At 34.8% G+C, this 26,251-nt stretch overlaps 1 protein-coding gene across 1 annotated transcript; it reads right to left on the bottom strand.

The window, feature by feature from the left end:
- Positions 1-26,110, bottom strand: LOC149948881 (transferrin-like). Its single transcript, XM_090174054.1, has 11 exons — positions 25,850-26,110; positions 15,099-15,198; positions 12,062-12,186; positions 11,650-11,907; positions 6,522-6,821; positions 4,872-5,027; positions 3,373-3,619; positions 2,451-2,566; positions 1,087-1,305; positions 757-1,025; positions 1-622 (listed from the first exon to the last, which is right to left on the bottom strand). The coding sequence occupies exons 1-11, from the start codon at positions 25,935-25,937 to the stop codon at positions 287-289; spliced, it is 2,214 nt and encodes a 737-aa protein (XP_090030180.1). The 5' UTR covers positions 25,938-26,110; the 3' UTR covers positions 1-286.
- Positions 26,111-26,251: the final 141 nt, after the last annotated feature.

A 26,251-nucleotide genomic window follows, 5' to 3' on the forward strand; every position in this document is an offset into this window, starting at 1 on the left:
CTAAGACACAGCTCCCAACACGCTCTCACAATGGCGGCTAAACAATTAGGCATAATGACTTAGTCTGAAGTCCACAAAAAAATGTGTGGTCATTTCAGAAATGGCTCTCAGTAAAAATTTAGGACGCGGAAGATAGGGAACTGACACTTCTTCGAAACGTAATTATAAACTTATGGCATTAGTTATTAGGCCTTGTAAATTTAAAACTCCGCACCTCTTTTCTTTTAGTAAAAGTTTGTACAAAAATTCGAAGCTAACGCGATTTTTAGTGACTCGATTTTGGTTTTTAGGCGAAAAAGCGAAGTAAGCCTAGAATACATATTAACGTAATGGAAATTTGCGGTAGAACGGCGCAGGAAATGTCCAGGCATTCGTCGGGTTCGATAATTTTCATGGCGCTTTCAAACTCGTCCCCCAAAACTGTCTGATAAGTTTCGTTATCGTCCAAAATCCTCAAAGTTGTCGTGTGATCGATGAAGATCAGATCTTGGACGCCTTGGTAGGTACCGAATAATTTAAATAAATGCGTCGTTGAGGATGGCCCGAAGGCGTAAGCCGCTTTGGCCAAGAAAATTGAGGCATCCATTTGAACTTCGTCCGACGCTTTGGTTGAGATCATTACCTAGGAATACGCAGTTCAATTACAATAAGGAACAAAAATTAGGCAGTTTTGCCAAGATATTTTTATGGTGAGGTCAGCGCACTTTCAGTCTTATTGCGAAGCTTGTTTGTTGAAAAAAAAATTATAGAGCTTACATTATGAGCTGGAACTCGCGCCATGTTGCAAGTTTCATACTCTTGCAGGCTAGCGGTTCCACCGTGACGACAAAGAAGCTTAAAATCCATAGAACGTAGTCCTCTGGCCCAGAATTGCTTGCCCCGTCCTTTAGTCATCTCCATGGGCGTCCAGTGGTTCGAGAAGGACACATCGCCCTGGTTGTCCACCAAGCAGTGGAAGGCCCCCATCTGACCACTGTACAACTCCTCGGCTCCCTTCGAACAACGGAAAGTGCCGTGATCGTCTCCTGAATGTTGACACCAAAAGGTCAGAGAATGGTTACACGACCGAGAATGCAAGTGACACACCTTGACACTGCGAACAAAGGCGGTCGATCAACGTGGCGTTCCTGACGAGCTGCGTGTTGTTGGAACCAGGGACGCATAACGCCGAAAAGAAATCGGCAACGGGACCTAGTCGGTCGCAGTTTCGACCGGCTGTTTCCAGGAGATTATCTTGAAGTAAGGCCACAACCGGTATTATCCAACCCGACGTCTGACCCAAACCAGTATGACAAGAATGTTTCCCTAGGCAGAAAAGAACGTGATATTAAAATTGTTTTACCGACTTTATATCCCTTGCTTTGGCCAAAAGATAATAGAGATCTCCGTACTCTAGATTCGAATTCTGAGAGCTTCATAATTGACGTTTTACTAACGAATCGTTTACTGACATCGGTCGCTGTATTGTCCTATCAGTGATATCACGGCCAATTTTCATGACGGGCCGTTGCACGAAAAGTGGTCTTATCTATAGTTGACCATAGCAACTATGGAGCTATTTTTATTTCGAGTTCCGGCAGGAAGTGGGTAAACGCTAATGACTACGCGCGAAGCAGTTATTTCAAATCTAAGGTAAGATTTCCATGTTATCTTTGTTTTGGCAAGGTCCTCAAGCCACCTTATTCCCACTACACTCGGCAAGGCTTAACGAGTTAAAATAAAGAGTCGTGTAACTAAACGTAGCAACGGTTCTTAACTTTTACTGGCTTCTAAGACAGCGTTTAGTCACGCTCAACGGTCTCACCGTTGAGTACGGTTTTTCGCGTTTTGGGTTTCAACACCAATTTGCTCATGGGTTGCTTAACGAAGTCATCATCTGGAAGAGCGGGTTATTTCGTAGCTCAACGTTATAGTGCCGTCTCGACAAACGAAGAAGGACGCAAACATTATAAACGATCGATTGTTCGATAATTCTATTGTTTTACATATAAAAATGCAAAGTAATTACGAAAAAAACATTTTATTTAGATTAGTTATAGACGGACTTTTATTTAAGGCTTTGCACATATAAGGTAGCCACTACATTGGTAAAAAAATTGCGTTTTACTTAACGCAGCCTAAATAGAGGGACGATTTCGATTTCCCGTGAAAACCTCGCGTCGTCTACTATTTTTTCTGCAGTGTAATACAAAACTATACCATTTGCAGATTATCTCATAGACGCAGTGGAGTAGCTAAACCCTTTGGGGGGCCCCTTTAATCAGTGGCGTTAATAAGGGACCCATCCATTATGGGGTAACTTAAGCCGGGGGGGGCCCCACATTGCGGTGTCATTATTTAGGCCACTGCGTAGACGGTAGGACGTTTTTCCGAGTCCATAAAACCGTTAAGCCTTGCCATTCATATCGGCGATAAGGTTCATGGGACAACAACCGAAGTCAACGTGATACCTTTCAAGTGAGCGAGTTCGCTGATGGGACTGTTTTCTTTCAGAACGGCAACGGCGTAATAGTACATTTCTCCATTGCCGTAGATTTCGGTAGCCAAGGGTTTCAGATCTTTATCTCTACAGGATTAGATTTAAATGTTAAAAACTACGAAAACCTGCGGGAAAGAAACTAGGAGAGCGCATTCCCCATTCGAGCCTTGTCATTTAAACGCCCATCCATAGTCAAAACCAAGGGTTAACGGGAAAAAATTAGATATTGGTTACGTAAATCAAGATATATCAAGTCTTGCTGAGTGCGAATTTCATCAGTGGCTGAAGCCCCGCCTACGAAAGTGAAGCTCAATTGACCGTGGCGCCATCTTTATGGGGTAGAGGTAACCATATACTTATGCCTTAGTTATTTTGACTGAAAAAACTAATTATTTTCAGTTTTTATCAATGTTTTCATATCTTTGTTTGGGTCAAAAAATAATTAATGCATTTGTTTTGTTTTACGGTTATGAAACAGATTTTACAGTCAGCTATTTTCAATAAAAAAAATTACTAATTTTTATAATTGACATCTCTACAACTGTGTGGCGCTGCAATCGATCCAGTCTGATGAATACCCATCGAGTGCACTCTCTTACAGAGTTTTCGATTTGACTGCTCTCGAGCGCTCGAGACCACCCCGATCAACGTTTCGCGTTTAATTTGCGTGCTCGAATCTACTCGGGTCAATTATCGCGCATTCCATTTACTGCTCCCAGGCGCTCCGAGAGCTCCGAGATCGCTCTCGGAGCAAGTTTTTCGCGTGTTCCAACACGCTTGGACAGCTCAATCGGAGCTTAGACCAAAATAGGATCGAGATCAATTAATCTCGAGCAGTCAAATGGAAAACGCGATTAGCTTCTTCCCTCCACGGCGAAAATATCAACTCTGACCTTCCAGTCCGATAGACGTCACTGCTTTCCAAGACCATAATGTCCGCTTTGCGCGAATAGACGGCGTCGATGCAATCGGCGTCCGTACTTTCCCAGTGACACCTCAGGGCAGGCTGGATCCTTCGGGTGTAAGCGCTGGCGGCCAAGTCCTCGCATTTCCTTTGTTCAATCAGGGACGTGACGCATAAACTGATGGATTTACCGTCGCAGTTAGGCAGTTCTCGCTGGATGGATTTCGTATAATTACCTGTCACACGCCGGACAATTGTTAAAAATCGAGAACAGAAAAGGATCTTGAACTAATTAATACCGGAACGTTTCGGTGCCACTCAAACGCTCCTCCAGATATGGCGGGAAAACGAAAGTTGGCCATTTTCGGAGTATTTCAAACAAAATCCTAATTTGGCTACACTGCAATCTTTTTTTTGGTCGGATGAGAACGTTTTACTTGGCTGACGTTTGCGCCGCCAAAATATTTTCCTAAACTGGTCGGCGGCTTTTTCGGACGTTATTTTGAATTATTAACTAAGACCAGGGCCGGATTAAGACTTTATGGGGCCCTAGGCCCAAGTTAATTTTGGTGCCCCCTTTCAATATCGAGCGAAGCGTGCTAGGCGCTTCCTCAATTTATAATTGAGAAATTGAAGGAAAATTGATTTTGCTGCCAGATTTAGTATGTCGTCAGGGGCCAGACGGCAGTCCGTCAGAGAATGTGACAATCAAACGTTTTTGGTTCATAAAATATTTTGTGAAAAGCAAATGATTAAAGTTTTGTACTTTTTCGAACCCTCTTGGTGCCCCTTGTAGGCTTGGTGCCCTAGGCCCAGGCCTATTCGGCCTATTGGTTAATCCGGCCCTGACTAAGACTATTCCTATCCCTCTACATACCCGGTATGTTTTTATTTAACGGTACGGGGGTATACAAATCCTTTAGTGTATGTATCCCTCTACCGGATAAAATCGGTATAAAAGCGCCAGAAAATGCCTCGCAAACGTGTAGGGAAAACTTGTAGAGGGTTCAGGCTGTACACATAAAGGTACGTCTACAATCCTACAAGTTACAAGTTTTCATGCGCTGACTTAACCGGTCTAATATTTCAACGCGACGAAAGTAGGATGTTGCGTATTAATTATCTAATGGTGTGTTTGTTGCTCCTAGATGCCACCAGCAGTGGCGTAGCTGATGGTCCGCAGGGCCCGCGGTGCGGGGGGGCCTCGAGTTTCAAGGGTGCCCCGCTAACCATAAAAAAATTAAATAGGGGGGCCTCAGAGAGATTTTTGCGGGGGGGCCTCTTGAGTTCTCAGCTACGCCACTGGCCACCAGGAGGAGCTACGAAACAGGATCGTTCCACGCGACACCCACGTATATGCGCAGGGTGAGATACCCATTTTTTCACCGGCAGAGGGATGGGAATAATCATTGGAACGCTTTAGGGGAAGCGAAACGTTTCTGCGTGAATTAGTTCAAGTAGAAATAGAGACGAACGGGAAGCAAATACCAAGATAATCCGTGTAGAGTTGCCTCGAACTAGGAACCAGGACGATGTCGGACGTCGAGGAACTTCGTACCAAAACCTTTTCGAACCACTTAGGACGGTTGCTTTTAAAATTGTTGTATATTTGGCTGATGGTTCTGTGGTAACTTGGCATATCGTCTGGAATTTTAAAAATTTACGATTTTTTCTCAATTTCACTACTTAAAAAAAGAGTTGGGTCTCTTTCTAACCCGCATTGCAACAGGACAGAGGGCTATTTTCACAGCGATTCGGAATAATTTTTACCACGTGTTGTGGCTAGCTTTGCCACGGCTAACTACTATCGTCCCTATACTAGCTATTACTTTAAAACGAGCCGTGAGTTCTTATGGAAAGGGGAGACAGAAAACCAAAGGAGCAGACGGGCAGATAACTTGCAACTCTACCCAGGAGGAATGGTTTCAGGATTTCATCCTGTGCTGGGATGAAACTACAATACAGCCAAAAACTCTAACATCTTGGGTAAGTTTTATAATCTAAAACCCAAAAGGTTGGTTTCCACTGGTGCAAAAGTTCCACCACGGCGAACGTCGACGCCAAAGGTCTCCTTTTGGTCAAATACATTTTTTGATCAAAAAGTCTCCATTAAGCCAAGCATAATGCTTGGTTTCCACTTTCCACTAGCGCGCGTAACAACGCGTCACTCAACTTTGGGACGTAAAAACGTTTCGACGCGCGTAAAACAACAGGATTCATACAGCTATTGGCAACCCGATTTCTCCGATATTTCGAGGTTTTCCCACGAATATTTCCCTGATTTTTCCAGGTGCAAGATAAAATAAAACTAAGATTTACAGAGTAACTCATTTCATGATTGTCATTTAAGTTAAAATAGTTCAATATTAATAAAGAAAAAATAATGTCAAATCATTAATAAGAAAAACTTATTGATGTAAATTTGTATTCACCAGGGGCGTAGGAACCAGGGGGGCAAGGGGGGCAATGCCCCTCCCTAGAATTTTGCTGGGAGGGGCAACTAATGTTATTGCCCCCTCCAACGTTTTGGTCAGTAGAAATCTTCACAAGTCTCAAATTCTCATTTTATAAGCATAAAAAACTTATAGAACCTCAACCGTGTTTAAATTTCAGTCTTTTCCCGCCAATTTACATAGTAGTAAAAGGTACACATGCATTCGGAGAAGCTACACTCGATTAAAAATTCAAAACAATTCTCCAGACCCCTTTTGGTTTCTCTTTGCCCCCTCCAACATCTAAAACGTTCCTACGCCCCTGGTATTCACCAGGGCAAACTTTCTGACCTCATAAATGATTTTTATTAAAAAATAGGAATCCCCCTGATATTTCCCTTACTTTTTTGTCGACAATCGAATTCCCTGATACTTCCAGGTTTTCAAGTTTTCCAGGTCTGTATGAACCCTGAACAAATATGGAGCGCGCTAGTGGAAACTAAGCGTTAAGCTTGTTTTCCACTGGCGCGCGCAACGACGCGTTTCTCAGCTTTGAAACGTTCAAACGTTTTTACGCGCGTAAAGAAAATAACATTATGACGCGCGCTAGTGGAAAACAAGCTTTACACTTAATTTTTGGCGTTTTTGCTATGGTGAAAAGCAGCCTTCAATCCTACGGCCTACACGGAGGAGGAATTCGACGGACCTTTTTTGGAATAGGAACCCATAAAAGCGGTCGTGGGTTTCCTTCCCCAGGTGCACAGCGGCAATCTGTTGCTCTCTTCGGCGTGCATACGGCTTCCATCCACGCACAAAAGGTCCAGCTGATGGCTTTTCGACGGGTTCTCTCTCAGGAAGGTCTCTACTGACTCCAGCTTGGTGAAGGCGACGTCGCCATTGCCCTCCAGCAAACATTTCATGGCGCCTTTGTAATCGCCGTACTCGTCGGAAGAGTCGCACTGCTTCGGCTCCTTGCACGAGGAACACAAATTAGGAACTTCGGCTTCTGTTACGCGATTATTAAACAAAAACAATATATTTAAACCTGAAATCGTCCGGCCAAGAGACCAAATCGCAAATTGCTTACACCGTAACGTTTAGAACGAAGACGTTGGAGGTTCGATTTTAACGCTTTCATTTCTACTAGATGGCGCTAATTTAACACTTATTGACGGCAAAGAAATAAATACCGATATATTACAACAATTTCAACACTATTAGAAATGTTTCGTGTATAAACTATAACACAAAAAACTAACATTTTTTAGCGGTTTTAGAATATTTGTAAATTTGACGTTTCAGGTCGTTGGCGCCATCTGATCAGACTTATCGTATTTAAAAATATACCTCTAATGGCTTTTCAAGTGTGAAAGGATCTTCTAAATTTTATCGGTCTAGGGAAAATGGAAAATTTGTAAAGGGAAAAGATCTTTTCAGGGAGTTAACGCCATTAAACCCCATTTTAAAATACCTAAAGATGGCGCCAGCTGTCTGAGACGTAAATATTTCTCATTATCTAGAAACCTCGGAAAATATAATTTTTGGTGCTTATTGTTATACCGAATTTTTCCTGAACTTTTGCTTATACTTTTTACATAAAACATCGCTTAATATTATGTTGATAAATCGGGTATCGACGAAACAAGTTTCATTTTCGTTCACACCCTCCGCGAAAAGTTGCCCAGATTTCACGCGTTAACCGGCGAAGAAATTACTCCTTATTCTTAAACAAATACCTCTTCTACTACACATTACAAAATTTATATCAATAAAGATATTTATTATTAATATTATCATTTAATTTTATCAAAAGCGACATAAGACCACTTTAGCGCCGCCAAGTGAGGTGTTTTAGAACGTATGTCTACGGGCATATGTAACATAATTACTCATAAGTATAACATTTCCATTGAAAAAATTCAATGAGACGTTGTTTCACGCGGAACATACATTAAGCGGACCCAAAAATGCAAAAATGCTTATAATCCTTGCGCTATTGAAAAGGTCACCATGGAAATGAAATAACGTGATCGTGAGGCCCGAGCTAAACTTGACATGGGCAAAGCCAGAAACGCGCGAGGAATTCTCACTAACTTCCGTTTCCCATCAGTAAAGTTAATGACGCGTATTTCGTCACGGAATTGTAAGTGACGTAATTTACGTCATATCCCGTGAACAAGGTTTCATTAACGAAAATACTTTTATGGCATACTTATGAGTAATTATGTTACATATGCTACGGGTGAGTAAATCCATGGTAAATCGAAGAGAGGAAAACGCGCCAGACCATAGACTAAATATAGTGTTTCTAGTACTATTCCAACTAGTAGGCTATGTAGTCTATTGTGAGAATAGCTCTCAGAAAATATTTTAAAGGGCGCAAAGGTAGAGTTGACTCACTTTTGGGTCTTATGTCGCCTTTGGTTTTATGTAACCAAAAAATTTGTATGATAATTATGAAATTTAAATATTTGTAATTGAGCCTCGGTCACTCATCAAAACCAACCAACAAAAGCGTTGTTGTAGCCAAAAAGTGGTTAAAATATTTTCTACATTTACGCGGAACAACTCGACTTGCAACTCGCGTAGGCCAATAATGTTTGAAATGGTTGTGCCGGTTTCTGTAACCAAGGATTAGTTTCAAATATTTAAATCTAATAACATCTGTACGCATCCTTTCGATTGCATAAAACTATACTCGAAATCAATGTTACCCGAGACAACTGATAGACCGAGTAACTTCATTATCTGCTCAATAGATGGCCTTAGTCTGTGTTTTAAAGGCGCAATTTTCAAATAAGAGCAACTACAGATAAAATCATTGAGTTGGGAATATTAATCTAGCGGTCCAATCAAAACGTCGGATTTCAGTATTTCGCGAAACAAGTTTTTAAAAATAAGAATACTGCCGCCTGCTCCCAAATGACGAGAAAACTTTATCATTCTACCCTTGGCGCCGTCTATCTCTCAATGGTTCGTTCAAATAAGACGCGTTTTCCAGCAAAAAGATTTTTTTTCAAAAATAATACATGGCGCCACGGGTCATATGATAACGTTTTCTCGTCATTTTTGAGGAGACGGCACATTCGTAATTTTCAAATACTTGTTTCGCGGGGAGCAGATTTTTTATTGGATCTCTAGATTAATATTCCCAACTCAATGGATAAAAAATTACCTCTCAACTTATAGACTTTGCCATGATCTTTTTTAAGTAGAATGTATTCGGATGTTATTACGAATGAAAGTGGTTGAGGTACTTCAAAATCAATTTTTAAGTGGGAAAATATTTTTACAACAACATGCTTCGGCCTTCGTGCGTAATTTAAATTTTGGTCACAAGTATCGCCGTCTACCGACCCGGTTTTAAATTGATTATATGAAAGCTGTCTGATCGTTCAAAATAAAATTATCTCTGCACAACTGTACAGCTTCAACCGAAACACATAGCTGACTGTTATTAAGGCAGATGGCGCTATATTAACTAACGAGGAGACTACCCGAGGTGATAATCACCGATTTGGTTGAAACTAGGTGGGTATGTAGACCTTATGGTAACATGAAATTTCACCAAGGGAAAAATTGCAATGGGCATTAGTTTTGCCATGGCAACCGAAATTTTTTTTGACAACACAGTATGAAAATAACATGGGAATCTGAGCACTTCTAAGGGTACCCCTGTGAAAAATTTAAAAAAAAAATTCAAATTTGAAAACCAAAAAAATAGATCAAAATTGACAAATGAAATGAAATTTATGATATTTTGATTAATTTTGGTCAATTTGATCAAAATATGTAAAAATTTATCAATTGTTATTTTCAATGGGACAATATACAGACTGTGTTGTCAAAAACATTTTCGGTTGCCATGGAAAAACTAATGCCCATTGCAACTTTTCCCTTGATGAAATTTCATGTTACCATAAGGTCTACATACCCACCTAGTTTCAACAAAATCGGTGATTATCACCTCGGGTAGTCTCCTCGTAAGCTCGAAGCCTATGCTAATTTTTTAACAAACACTTACAAGCTCTTACTTCGTATTAATGGCAGACAATAAATTTCATCTAACTCTGTTACTCTAATCTAATAATATTCCACATAGGTCACTTTATTTAGCGGACTATATATTCGGCGGAGGCCGAAAAATCCCCGTCTTTGATAGTGGTCAAAGGTAACAATGAAATGATAAGATTAATAATAAATGCTTTTATTATTGTAAATTATCGTATTTTTGTAAATTATCGTATTTTTGTAAATTATCGTATTTTTGTAAATTATCGTATTTTTGTAAATTATCGTATTTTTGTAAATTATCGTATTTTTTGTAAATTATCGTATTTTTTGTAAATTACCGTATTTTTTGTAAATTATCGTATTTTTTGTAAATTACCGTATTTTTGTAAATTATCGTATTTTTGTAAATTATCGTATTTTTGTAAATTATCGTATTTTTGTAAATTATCGTATTTTTGTAAATTATCGTATTTTTGTAAATTATCGTATTTTTGTAAATTATCGTATTTTTGTAAATTATCGTATTTTTGTAAATTATCGTATTTTTGTAAATTATCGTATTTTTGTAAATTATCGTATTTTTGTAAATTATCGTATTTTTGTAAATTATCGTATTTTTGTAAATTTTTTTGGTAAACTATTTTTTTTGTAAATTATTTTTTTTGTAAATTATTTTTTTTTTAAATTATCGTATTTTTTGTAAATTATCGTATTTTTTGTAAATTATCGTATTTTTTGTAAATTATCGTATTTTTGTAAATTATCGTATTTTTGTAAATTATCGTATTTTTGTAAATTATCGTATTTTTGTAAATTATCGTATTTTTGTAAATTATCGTATTTTTGTAAATTATCGTATTTTTGTAAATTATCGTATTTTTGTAAATTATCGTATTTTTGTAAATTATCGTATTTTTGTAAATTATCGTATTTTTGTAAATTATCGTATTTTTGTAAATTATCGTATTTTTGTAAATTATCGTATTTTTGTATATTATCGTATTTTTGTGTATTATCGTATTATTGTAAATTATCATGTTATTGTAAATTATCATGTTATTGTAAATTATCATGTTATTGTAAATTATCATGTTATTGTAAATTATCATGTTATTGTAAATTATCATGTTATTGTAAATTATCATGTTATTGTAAATTATCATGTTATTGTAAATTATCATGTTATTGTAAATTATCATGTTATTGTAAATTATCATGTTATTGTAAATTATCATGTTATTGTAAATTATCATGTTATTGTAAATTATCATGTTATTGTAAATTATCATGTTATTGTAAATTATCATGTTATTGTAAATTATCATGTTATTGTAAATTATCATGTTATTGTAAATTATCATGTTATTGTAAATTATAATTTTTGTAGTAGAAAAGGAATTTATTTAAGAATTTCTGCAACATTTTTGTAGCGTGTTATCGTATTTTTGTAAATTACCGTATTTTTGTAAATTACCGTATTTTTGTAAATTACCGTATTTTTGTAAATTACCGTATTTTTGTAAATTACCGTATTTTTGTAAATTATCGTATTTTTGTAAATTATCGTATTTTTGTAAATTATCGTATTTTTGTAAATTATCGTATTTTTGTAAATTATCGTATTTTTGTAAATTATCGTATTTTTGTAAATTATCATGTTATTGTAAATTATAATTCTTGTAGTAGAAAAGGAATTTATTTAAGAATTTCTGCAACATTTTTGTAGCGTGTGAACGAAAAAAAGTTGGAGAAAATGTGGTCTCGTGTGAATAGGCCTTAAACGTTCGTTTCTCTGTCAGCAATTTGCGTACGCGTCTTACTGAGTTTCGCGTCAAGATGGGGGCTGGAAGTCCACGAGCCTGGGATGCAGCTGGAGTTGAAGAATCGCGAGACGGTGTAGAGTTCACCCCGGCAGTCGGGAGGCATGACCCCCGAGGCGATCAGGACGGCCACGGGCACGTTGTAGCCAGCTGTTCGGCCCATCCCGGTGTGACAAGAATTCTTCGACCGTAAATCTCGCAGAGAGCGGATATTACTGCTTCGTTTCACTACGGCGACCGGATGGTACGCGTATTCGGCTAGAGGTCCAGTCGCCAAAACAAACGGGTGGGGAGGGGGGGGGGGTTGGAAATGGGAAAAACCGTTAAAAACTGATTCTCAACAGCGCGGGTGTAGGAACGTATTATCGAAGGCGGATGTCCGGATCGCTTTAAAAATAATTCAAATATTTACATCTATTTATTTCCTCCATCATGAAAGCTGTCAGATTGTATTTCAGGCCGGCCACGAAAATGTCATCCACGGGTACTTGCACCAGATCGGCCACTCCGGTCTGCACTTTTTCCATACAATGAAGTCTGCGTGGAAATAATTGTCATAATTTCGTTGAGAAGGTTAATGTTAGCCTCAATTTCGCTCATTTGACAACGTAAATAGCAGTATATAATAGGCCTTTATTGAAAGGTGGGTAAAAATGTCGACCATCGCAGCAATATTTGAATTTATATGAAAACGAATTTCCTGTCTCGCGTAGTTTCGTGTTTTCGGTTTAAAATCGTCTGCGTTTCAGACGTCGTGTAACGAAATAGTAGTTTCTTATTGGTCTTTCACATAAATTGAAATTTAGCTGGGACGGTCGTCATTTTTACCCACCTTTTAATAAAGGCCTATAGTTGGTTTATTTTCGCTTGTTCCGAGATTTCGGAGTAGGGTAAGAAGAGTAAGGCTATGACGTAATTTTACTCCGATTCTGTGGTGGAGAATTGAGACGGAGTAAAAACGTTTTTCCAAAATGGCTCCCTGTGGCCTTTCAGCGGATAAATTCTGGCTAGCGGACGGCAAAATCCGATTTACTCCTTTACACCTCCTTTTCAGAAGGAGTAAAAAGAGTAGCCCTAATAGAGTAATGGCACTCCGTAGCTTTGACCATGGTCGCCATTTTGATCGCGATTATTTATCTATAGGAAAAAGCACGGGTGTCGTGCCGTGACGTCACACTGCCATTACTCTATACTCCGGATCGAGCGAATAGTTTATGGGGCGGAGTAATTATCATCCCCGGAACAAGCGAATAAAACTTTTAAGGGTAAAAAGAGTACACTTTTAGTCCGAGAACAGGCGAAAAGAAACCACATAGTAAACTCTTGCGAGATCTAGGTCATTAAAGGAAGTATAAACTTCCATAACGAATTTCACATTACTGCCACAGAAGCTAATGGTAATTGGCGTTAGTTACGTTAAAAATAATTCATAGCGCGTGCTAGCAGACGATTTAATCATTTTTCGACTTAGTTCATTCTTCCTTTAAAAGGAAGCATGTACGTTCGTCGGATCGATAAATGTTTTCAATCCAAATTTACCGCCAGACCATGTAAAATTTAACAACTAATTGGTTTACTTATTTATAAACAATATCATTTCGCCCCCAACAATGTTTTTCTGAAGTAACGTCTTACAGGGTTGCCACACGCCCGGGAAACCAGGGAATTTTAAGAATTTGTAAAACTTCAGAGAAAAGTCAGGGAATTAAATTTTATCTTGACACTTTTAGAAGGTAAATTCTATGATTATCATTTATTTCCATGAAAGTTTGGCCAATTTTTCAACATTGCCATAACGTTTTTACTGAAATATAAGTCAAATTAAATTTGTTAACGTCTGATAAAATTAAAAAACATTTGGCCTTAAAAAGTCAGGAAAAATCTCTTAAAATGGCCAGGGAATAGTCAGGGAATTTGAATCTGAAAATTTTGTGGCAAACCTGTCTTAGGAAAAATCCACGGGAGCCTGCGATGGTACGTGTTTCAAAACGAATAACATTAACATTATGGTGAGATGGAATACTTATGTACTTCTGGTATAAGCTAATTCGTTTTATAAGCCTACCACAAACAAAAGTAAATACACATCCTCTATTAAGATCAGCAGAAGTTTATCAAATATATCTTACCCATGTAGGCTATAAATATGAAACATGAGCCTTCGTAGGCTCACCAAATCAGTTAAATCACTATAGAGTAATAACACTCCGTAACTTTGGCTATGGCCGCCATTTTGGGTGCAAAATATTTATCTATAAGGCATGGGTGCTATTTCTGGATACGATATATTTCGCACCATGTAATTTTCCTTGATGTATTTTTTCGAATGAGTACACGGGTAAGATAAATATTATACCGGGTGTTAACTAAAAAAACGATACAGAGCTAATAACTCAAAATGTGTTTTAGGTTCGAATTTGAAATTTTAAGGGTTTATAAATAATTTGCGGCGCTTTCGACTGGGGCTACCATTTTTATTATTTTCCCCGTTACGACCCCCCCCCCCCAAAGTCACCTTCACATGGGTAACCCCCCAATATCACCTTTAGCAGGATCTTTCAGTAGGATGAAAAAAGAATATTTCTTCCCAGGGGAATCCCAGCTGATTACATTGTAGCAGAGACATAGAGACCACGTCCAGCGATTGTAGATTCTAAGCCTTGCCATTTTAGCCCGTGTACTTTTCCTAATTTTGATCCTTTAAAGCTTTTAACTCATAAAACATAAAAACTAATTAAGCTTACCTTTAATATTTGAGTTCTCTTAAATACTAAGGAAATGAATGGTAAATCACAAAGCCTTAAATATCCCACGCTACAACTATTTTTTTAAACTAATATAATTAACAGTAGGATAGTAGATACAGTATGGAAAAAAGCTTTTCATCAACAGGGCTACCAGAACATTTTTACGAGCTTCAATTTCAGACGCCGCAAAAGGTCTATTAACAATGTAAATTTCAAGGACCTTGAACCATTGGTCAAAAATAATTTGACACGATGGCGCGCATTTTTCTAATTGGAACCATTCCCCTACCCCTAATGGTTCTTGGGATAATTTTGAATGACCTTGAACCATTGGTTACGAACGCCACCTAGCGGTTTAGGTTGTTTTCTGGACCCCAAAAGGTCTATTAACAATGTAAATTTCAAGGACCTTGAACCATTGGTCAAAAATAATTTGACACGATGGCGCGCATTTTTCTAATTGGAACCATTCCCCTACCCCTAATGGTTCTTGGGATAAATTTTGAATGACCTTGAACCATTGGTTACGAACGCCACCTAGCGGTTTAGGTTGTTTTCTGGACCCCAAAAAAAGAATAACCATGTTTATGAACCGATAGAACTAAAACAGTCTAACAAAAAAGAAACGCGACCTCAGCGTAGAGATCTTCGGTTTGAAGAACATCCTAAAACGAAGCTAGTTAATTAATTAATGATTCTAACCTGTCTCTGACAATGACGCATTTGAGTTTGTCCAGTCCGGCGTTACCACTCATTTCGGTGCATTCCTCTCCCAACGCCTCTGGCACGCAGTATCGTAAAACTGAAACATGCAACAAACATATGTTAACACAGGCTTACGACTGAAATTGCTCTGTAAATTAAGGGCCTGTTACAAAACTATGCTTCGCGAGGATTCGACCATAGAAGTTATATCAATTGGTAAATCCTAGACAAAAATACTTTTGCAACTGGCTCTAAATGTGCCGAGAAATGTGGGGTGGCGAAGTGGTTAGCACTTTCGCCTCGCAGCAAGAGGAAACATCCCAGCTTGCAGCGCTCGGATCTATAGTCTTAGTCGATAATTCAAAATAACGGTAAAAAACGCCGCCGATCAGTTTAGTAAAATATTTTCGGCGGCGTAATCGTCGGCCATTTTCGGTTTCCCCCTTTCCATAAAAACTTGTCGAGGTTAACGGTAATTGTAAGTGTGGGGAGCTGTTGGCTCGAATCTGTTCCATTGCGCCAAATCCCATTCGACCGAAAAAACCGCACTTTGGCGGATTTAGGATACGGTTTTATCCGTTTCAGCATCTTGTCAGAACAGAATGCAGTGTTCCCAAACCGAACCTAACCTAAAGGAGTAGAAAGAAAAACTATTTTTTTTTTTGCGGTCGCGCAATTGTGATATTGCGTCGGTCGATTAGAAAATACAAAACCCGCCTTTGGGCTAATTTCATCAAAAACATTGGCGGAATTCGGTCTAATGGGAATTCGGTCGAATGGGATTCGGCGCAATGGGAAGATACCGTTGACTCGCGTGGCATGAAGGGCTTGCAACCACCATCCTACGCAATTCAACCCGGCCACCTGAATTAAAGGCATTAAAAGTCGCTAGCTGACTTGGGCCTAGAGTGGTGCCCAGGGTATTAACAAAGCTGATTATTATTATTATTATTATTATTATTATTAACAAAGAATATTTCCAAAGCACTCGCTGTCTGTAATCCTTAAAGACGTAATATCAAAGCGGGAATGAACGGACGGAAAACAGTGACGAATCTGCTGTTCTTGTTCACTAAGAACGATATGACGTGTTATATAATAACACTAACAATTGTAGGTATGGGCGTAAGTCAATAATAACGTTTCAAATAACGGTTCCCTATCCAGGCCTAGGTGTCACATTTTTACTGAAAGCGCGTGATAATTGGTTTTTCAGTTGCATATTTTTCTCGATAGAGGCGCTTATCTTTCCGGGTATGACGTCATTTCTACCACTTCCTACAAATCTGCACACCGATTAGTCATATGAAAGTGAATACAGCTTTTGCTAATGCTAAATCTGTTAGCAGTTAATTGTTAAATTAGTTAATTAATAAATAGTAATGTCGAAGCTACTACAGGCTTGTACAGCGATTAAGGACAGCTATCAAAAATTAAATAAAAATAACACACTTATAGAATGGTAATTATAGACTTATGGTATGGCACTGTACTTGTAGCGGAATTTTTTCTTACTACCACCTAGGAGCAACAAACACAGCACGCCACACAAGGAGAACGCAACCCGTCAAATATCGTGCATTTTCTTGTGTACAGTTTTCATTGGTTAGACGCTTTAGAGCCTGCTGCCGTCGGAAGGGAAAATTCGGAAATTGTCATCCCCCCCCACCCGTAAAACGTTCAGCGTAAACGCTCGTCCAATGAAATTTATACACAACACTGCGTTAGCGTGTTTAAAGGCTAGCTGCGTTCTCCTTGTGTTCGTTGCTCCTAGCTACCACTGACACATTAATTAATTAAATAAATATTACTAAGAATGTACTTATTTGACGTCCCCCCCCTCGCCCTCGTTCCCGGTGGAAAACTAGGCCATTATTATTATTTAAAATTCATTGAGTTTCATTAACCGGTCAGTAGATGGCGCTATTTTTCCAAGGACAGTAGATACAGGGACGAGAAAGCAGGGGGAAAAATTCGATTTTAAACGTCTTCATATTCACGGGGAGTTAGATGTAAACAAACCGCGGCCATTGTTAAGACGTGGTTCACCATGGACCGTATTATTGTAGTTAGGTTTTACCATTTTGATATTAAATTAAAAATAAAACTACGAACGTAAATAATGAAATGCCCATTTGTTTTGAACACTTAAGCCTCGTCAAGAACCGCTAAAATTAGGTGACCGCCATTTTTTTTTTGTTTACAACTAACTCTCCTTGCGTTTAGGTCGTTTTAGGTGATATATTCCAACAGAGGCCGCCAAAACACTTTCTCGTCCCTGTATCTACTGCCCTTGATTTTTCAAAAAGAGTGCACACTGAATAACCACAATCTCACAACTTACGAATTCCAGCTTGAGATGAGAAGAAAAACTAATGTTAATTTACGTAGACATAATTAAATTAAATATGTTACATATTTATTTATTTTTAATCGTGACAGCACTTTCCAATTAACACGTGTCCACGAGCGTACGTCGCGCGCTGTTATTATAAAGAAACGAGAAAATAAAAAATAAATAATCAGCTAGGCTCCAAGGCACCACCTTAGGCCTAAGTCATCAAGCGACTTTTGAAGCCATTAATTCAGGTGGCCGGGTTACAATGCGTAAAGCCACCCTAGTGTCGTAAGGCGCCATCCTTAGCATAGTCGGAATAAACAAATGTATTTGTTGAAATAAATTTGGCAGGAAATGCAAAACACCGAGTGCGCGACGAATACCGGTACGTTGATTTTATTGAATTTCCTGACCTGTAGATCTATTGAGTTTTTAGAAAAATAAAATGCTCGGAGAAGCCAACTTTCCGGGCTACTAAATATAACGCGGCTTCGACAAGAAGCACTTCCGCTAAACGACAACAACAATGAAGACGAATTCGCGCATACCCCATTTATTGCATTCCCGCAATGTTTAAATAAACTGACGGTAATATAGACGAGCTATATTAAATGAGATTAAACCGGGTTAACTAAACCGAAGTATTTTAATCTGCTATAAGTTATATATATATATATAATTTATATGTAATTTTTATTTTATATTTAAATATCACTTGCGTGTAATTTTTTTTAATATTTAAATATCACTTACATGTAATTTTTATTTAATATTTAAATATCACTTACATGTAATTTTTTTAATATTTAAATATCACTTACATGTAATTTTTATTTAATATTTACATAATTTATTTTTATTTAATATTTACATATAATTTATTTTTATTTTATATTTGCATATAATTTATAATTAGTTTTATATTTACATATAATTTATTTTTAATTTTATATTTAAATTTTACTTTTATTTTATACTTAGGTACATTTTATTTTTATTTTATATTTAGGTACATTTTATTTTTATTTCATTTTATATTTACATTTTTATTTCATTTTATATTTAAATTTTATTTTTATTTCATTTTATATTTAAATTTTATTTATTTAAATTTTATTTTTATTTATTTAAATTTTAGTTTTATTTATTTAAATTTTATTTTTATTTAAATTTTAGTTTTATTTATTTAAATTTTATTTTTATTTAAATTTTATATTTATTTATTTAAATTTTATTTCTTATTTAAATTTTATTTTTATTTTATTTCTTATTTAAATTTTATTTTTATTTTATTTCTTATTTAAATTTTATTTTTATTTTATTTCTTATTTAAATTTTATTTTTATTTATTTCTTATTTAAATTTTATTTTTATTTAAATTTTATTTTTATTTAAATTTTATTTTTATTTAAATTTTAGTTTTATTTATTTAAATTTTATTTTTATTTAAATTTTATATTTATTTATTTAAATTTTATTTTTATTTATTTAAATTTTAGTTTTATTTATTTAAATTTTATTTTTATTTAAATTTTATATTTATTTATTTAAATTTTATTTCTTATTTAAATTTTTTTTTTATTTTATTTCTTATTTAAATTTTATTTTTATTTATTTCTTATTTAAATTTTATTTTTATTTATTTCTTATTTAAATTTTATTTTTATTTTATTTCTTATTTAAATTTTATTTTTATTTTATTTCTTATTTAAATTTTATTTTTATTTATTTCTTATTTAAATTTTATTTTATTTCTTATTTAAATTTTATTTTTATTTTATTTTATTTTTATTTTATTTCTTATTTAAATTTTATTTTTATTTATTTCTTATTTAAATTTTATTTTTATTTTATTTCTTATTTAAATTTTATTTTTATTTTATTTCTTATTTAAATTTTATTTTATTTCTTATTTAAATTTTATTTTATTTCTTATTTAAATTTTATTTTTATTTTATTTCTAATTTAAATTTTATTTTTATTTTATTTCTTATTTAAATTTTATTTTTATTTATTTCTTATTTAAATTTTATTTTTATTTATTTCTTATTTAAATTTTATTTTTATTTTATTTCTTATTTAAATTTTATTTTTATTTTATTTCTTATTTAAATTTTATTTTTATTTTATTTCTTATTTAAATTTTATTTTTATTTTATTTCTTATTTAAATTTTATTTTTATTTTATTTCTTATTTAAATTTTATTTTTATTTTATTTTATTTCTTATTTAAATTTTATTTTTATTTTATTTCTTATTTAAATTTTATTTTTATTTTAATTCTTATTTAAATTTTATTTTTATTTTATTTCTTATTTAAATTTTATTTTTATTTTATTTCTTATTTAAATTTAATTTTTATTTCTTATTTAAATTTTATTTTTATTTTATTTCTTATTTAAATTTTATTTTTATTTTATTTCTTATTTAAATTTTATTTTTATTTTATTTCTTATTTAAATTTTATTTTATTTCTTATTTAAATTTTATTTTTATTTTATTTCTTATTTAAATTTTATTTTTATTTTATTTTTATTTTATTTCTTATTTAAATTTTATTTTTATATATTTCTTATTTAAATTTTATTTTTATTTATTTCTTATTTAAATTTTATTTTTATTTATTTCTTATTTAAATTTTATTTTTATTTCTTATTTAAATTTTATTTTTATTTTTATTTTATTTCTTATTTAAATTTTATTTTATTTCTTATTTAAATTTTATTTTATTTCTTATTTAAATTTTATTTTTATTTTATTTCTTATTTAAATTTTTATTTTATTTCTTATTTAAATTTTATTTTTATTTCTTATTTAAATTTTATTTTTATTTTATTTCTTATTTAAATTTTATTTTTATTTTATTTCTTATTTAAATTTTATTTTTATTTTATTTCTTATTTAAATTTTATTTTTATTTTATTTCTTATTTAAATTTTATTTTTATTTATTTCTTATTTAAATTTTATTTTTATTTTATTTCTTATTTAAATTTTATTTTTATTTTATTTCTTATTTAAATTTTATTTTTATTTTATTTCTTATTTAAATTTTATTTTTATTTTATTTCTTATTTAAATTTTATTTCATTTATATCTGATAATATAACCACTTTCTCTTACTACAGCATTTTTTCACGACTGACAAAAGATCCTTTCATAAAGTTAATAAACTGCTGGATTTTCGTCAGCTAAACAGACGTTTTGCGTTGTATAAAATAGCAAATCGTCTGTTTAGACTGCTTATCAGGTGAAAATTTAGCAGTTTATGTACTTCGAGGTTGAAAGGATAATTAGTAGGATTATCAAATCCAGTAGCCTTTTTCCCATTGGTCAGCTACATTGAAATTCAGCCAATCCGATAATACCCATAAATTTAAGGCCGAACGAATCTCCATACTAATCGCGTATTTAATAATACACGGTTCATACAACTATTGGCAACAGATTTTCGGATTTTCCTGATATTTTCAGGATTTCCCGCTCCTAATTCCCTGATTTTTCAAGGTGCAAGATAACCTCAATTAAACTAATTTCATGATTGACATTTAAACTCAATTGGTATCATATTATATTATATCAAATAAGTAATGATGTTAAATCTTTAATAGGAATAACTTATTGGTGTAAATTTGTACTCTTTAAGAAAAACTTTTTGAACTCATAAATTTTACTGTTTTTTACTAAATTGACCGATTTAAAAATAACATTTTTGCGCGCAACAGCACTTTTACATCATAAGGTATAGCAGGTTAATTTACCTGCTTTTATACCCCAACATGGCGGCGTATTTTCACGTGCAAAATTAATTTTAAGATCCACCAATAATGGTTATTTCCCTGAAAATTTCTGTCAACCATTTAATTCCCTGATATTTCCAAGTCTGTATAAACCCAGCAATACAGTAGTATCGCTCTGTAGCTTTGGGCTATGGCCGCCATTTTGAGGGCAGTTTTTTACCTATAGGAAAAAGCATGGGTGACGTCGACATGCGTCACGCCGATATTACTCTATACATTTTATGTTCATACTCGATTCATTATTAGTTTACCAAATTCATTTTACTTTGAAAGCATTTTAAATTTTACGCTAAGCCTTAACCTCACGCGAGCAAAGGCTACTAGAGGCGCTTACTTCGATCATTTTTGGCGTCACTGTGAAGAAAGGATGAAATAACAACCCGTGTTTATTTTGTAATCATGGAACTTATCCCTTATCAACAAAGCTAATTTGCTTAAAAATCGTGTCATACGATCGGATAAACTTTCGAATAAGACTCAAATTACAAACGCCAATACTTTGAAGACCTAGGTTTTGGTTTTCGAGCATATTTTCACTACGCATAAATTACAAGGTCCACTTGAAAAACATCTTCGATTGCGTTATTTTTCGTTTCTTATCGCTATAATCAGGGCCCCAACTGAAATAGGATTATATTTCAAAATATATCGGGCTTTATAGGACTATTTTTTCTAAATTATAGGATTTTATAGGAAGTCCTAAATAATAAATATGCCATTTCAATTACTAACTTTATGCATTTAAAACAAATTCTATAGTTAGTGAATAAAAAATAGAAACTATTTAACCATTTTATCACAAAAATATACTATTAGCTAGTTAACAAGAACAAAAGTATAAACTAGAATGTATAGGAATTTATCCTATTGCTAAATCTAGCAATTTAACTGAGGGGCGGGATTTGAAATGGGAAAAATATAAAAATTATACGATTTTATAGAACTTTTGGGAAAAATATAGGATGTTATAGGACATTTTTGAAAATATAGGATTTTATAGGAATTTGAATTTATATGGAGACGAATTTCCTGTCTCGCGTAGTTTCGTGTTTTCGGTTTGAAATCGCCAGACGACTTGTAACGAAATAACAGTTTCTTATTGGACTTTCATATAAATTCAAATGTTGCTGGGCGGGTCGGCATTTTGACCCACCTTTTAATTTCGGCGTATAGGACTTATGTGGACCCTGCTATAATGAAAAAGAAAATAATTTCCAAGCAACAAAGCTCATTTGCTTAGAAATTCGATAAGCCCCTTAGGATCAGCAAAATGAGCAAATTAAATCGTAAACTAAATTACCAAGAAAGTATGTATTTCTACTGTGTTGGGACGATTAGCGTTGCTTACAATATTCTTCATTAAAATCAAATCTGATTGGTTCCCTACATCTGACGTCTTCTGACGCGATGGATGCGCACGCCGGTGACGCACCCCCCCCCCCCCCCCTAGTGGAAAATTTGACCATGATGGCCACGTATAATCCCAACATACGTCATTCTCTCTAAGCAGAAATAAATGCATTTTTGATTTGCAATATACATCAACTCCAAGGTCAACTCAAAAAATATTAAAATACCGAACTATGATTGCAACCATATGTCGTTACTTATTGTAATACCGGTGCCTCCGAAATGAGTATTTCGGCGGCACTGGTAATACTGAAATGAAAACAATTTCATACCAACAAAGCTAATTTGCTTAGAAATTTCGTCGTACTACGAAAATTCTGGCAATGCGAAAGTTTTATCTTTTTTTTCAATTCCCTTAAATTCCAAGGTCAACTCGAAAAACTACTTGCTTACAAATGCGTAACTTCTTAAAGAAAAATTTTAATTGGCAGGTGTTTAAATATTTATTCTACGTGCCATTTTCGCTATTAACACGTTTTTCATAACAGGAATTGATCATACGAATTGCAAACCGGTGCTCAGGGAGAAGTTAATATACAGGGGTAATGACCTAACGTCGATAATTATAGCCGCAAATCGTTGGGATGCAAGGTTTTGCTCTTCTAACCCATTTAATCTATTTTCTGCGGGTCCCCAAGGGCGTATGCCCAACTTAAAAGCCGCTAGGGTGTGTCGGCGAAACAAAATAAAATGGGGATTCATATCAATAAATCTACGGGTTAACTGGAATAACCCTTCAATTTATGAAGGTATACCTGACCCACTTTATGGACACTTCTCGCGTAAAAAACCGCAAATTGGAAGACGTAACGCAGTTTAACGTCATAAATTTATCAATTCGCCAAATTCAAAATTACGTGACCTCTACATGACCAGATTTGTTATTTAGTAGGCTTATTGGCCTGCTTTTATAACCTATCATGGCGACGTATTTACACGCGCAATATGAATTTTTATAATTGTTCCAAAAAAAGACTTTTTTTATTGAAGAGTCTAGGCCAGTGGAAAATAATAGCAAAAAGTGAAATTTCACAAAAAGTCGCTAATAAGGGAAAAGTTTTCAATAAATGTTATTGTGAATATTGCTTATTTTACATTCAACGATGTTAATTAATATTTTACAAAGAACAAAACCGATTAATCAGAATTTGAGCATCCTCGTCAGTGCCGTATTTCCGCCTAGGCCAACCTAGGCCGTGGCCTAGGGGCCCTCCAGTGACCGTAATTACTGTATTCGAAGGCATAAATCTATAATATCAATCGTAATTTATATTGGAGAAATTCCTAGCTAGAAGATTTGGTTTTAAAATTACCAAAATTTCTGCCTGGCTTCTTTTGGTCAAATTATCTACTAAATTAACTTTTGTCCAGCCCGGAATTTAAACTATTTTCCACACGATTGGCCACCTGGATTTTTCCACTTCGGAACAGTTTGAGATCGACCGATTAAAGGGACAGTATCGTGTTTGATTGATGGGAGACGCCACTTGACATTCAGTTCGATTTTTTCAAATGAGTAAACACTACACTTCAGCTACCGAGTACAAGCTTTACATTGATGACGATAAATACCAGCGAAAACACGTTTTTGGTTTCTAATTTCAAAATTAACTACGCACACGACGCGAGTGCTTATAATAGTCAATTTTACGTTCCGATGAAATAATGTCATTATTTCGAGTCAATTTTAATTATGAAAATATTTTAATTTGCCTGTAGCCTGTAGGCCTTGGCTTCGACCACACCGTCATTACCTAGGCTTTATAATCTTGTTGATAATTTAAGCTTTCCATTCAAAAATAAAGAATAAACGTTCTCCCATTGTGTTTAAAACGCGGAAAATAAATAAAGAGAGACGTCTATGTTCATTTTTGAATCCCTTCCAAAAAAAGAAAATGAATATAGTTTCGAGTGGAGTGACCCGGGTCACGAGGAAGTGCTAAGTTTATGGTTTTTTTCGGTATCCTTAAAAGGGAGAATCGTAAAATATGAGCAATTAAAATACAACAGGCCGCGACTCTCAATGAGACGCGTTATGTTAATCCGCGCCTAATTATACGCAAAGTGAAAGCTCCGTGCGCTCAATAACCATTTTAATAAGAGGGTAGCCCTCTTCAAATTTCAAAATCGCGGGTTTTTTTTTTGCGCCATCATACACGTACGTATTTTCACCACACGCTACTTTCGGAAAAGTCCCTTATTCTCGCTTTTAAGAAAACGACTACCCGCTCGCTGAAGGGGGGAGATGAAACACTCAGGGAAAAATCCGCTTTCAAAAAGGTACCGGTAATGGGTCATTCTTATGAATCCGTGATTATGAGTCATTATGAAAATGAGTGGCGGGAAAAATCGATTGGAATAACAGCTTTTTTAACATTGACCTTTAATTTTCCAAAGGTCTCTATCGAGATGAGAAAAACTACCAGCGCTACGTGTAGCTATTACATTATTTACGCTTATGTAATAGACCAATTATCGCTCTAAAACCGTGAGATTTCGTTAAAATAATGTCCCTTTCGTTTGGGGCGTGGGTGGAATAAAATGTCCGGAGAAAATATTAATTTATATACCCAAACAACGAACTTTCTCAGCGGTTAAAAAAATCCTTTTTTCCCACGGAACACTTCTATAAAAATTATAGAACGTGAAGAACAATAGACCTGAATTTTTTGTTAAAAGGGGGGTGGATAATTGCGTTACGGTCTAAAGACATTCCGAAAAGGAAAAAGAAGAGTCGCAACCGCCCACGACTCCTCTTCTGTCTACTTTGTGTTTGGATCCTTCGAAAAGGAAGTTTCCAATTCTCCGCTTGTTGACGCAATCAAGGATCTATATTTTTATTCAAAATGTAACACGTTGCGAAACGTTCCCTTTGTTTAAATTCGTTGATTTTTATCAATTGCGAAGGACAAACATTTAAGTGAATTCACGCTCGATATAAGCCTATAAACAAAACTAAAATAAATTTATTGAATTAAAAATATATCATTCTAGGCCTATACATCGGCGAGATTTTATCGATTTTAAGGGGCCAAAATATATTTCAGCCGACCGTACCGCTTTTCGTTCTTGGAAATAGACCAGAAACGGCTACTGAAAAATCAATTTGGCCTTCTCCACTACTTAATCATTTTGACAGGAAGGAGCGGACTCACGAGGGTCATGACCTGAGAACGAGTAGAGAAGTTAATTCGGACTTACTTTTATCCTGTTGACCGTTGGCTAGGTGATCTTCCAGAAATATTAACAAAACGCAAAACGCGACACTATGAACGCAATTTAACGTCATTTTTACACGATCTAATCCTTTGAAATGACTAAAGAACGAACATTTAAACGTTTTTTACACTAAGGAATTCTTCCGGGAAGCTAAAAATTGACAAAAGCCAACGAAAACACCACCGACTTTCTCTCTCGCCGTCGCCACTGAAAAACCGCATGCAGAATTGCAGACTACACCCAAGGAGGATCTTTAACCTGAAGAGGCAAAAGTCCGGCCAAAATGGGCCAATCAAGAAGCGAGAAATAAACACTCGTGGTACGTTCGAGCCAATCGCGTTCCTTATTTGCCATACGCGATAATTTTTAAGATATTTTACGCGG

The sequence above is a fragment of the Leiobunum rupestre genome, chromosome 4 (assembly GCF_980474605.1).
Source record: "Leiobunum rupestre chromosome 4, qqLeiRupe1.1.hap1, whole genome shotgun sequence".
NCBI classification, from domain to species: domain Eukaryota; kingdom Metazoa; phylum Arthropoda; class Arachnida; order Opiliones; family Sclerosomatidae; genus Leiobunum; species Leiobunum rupestre.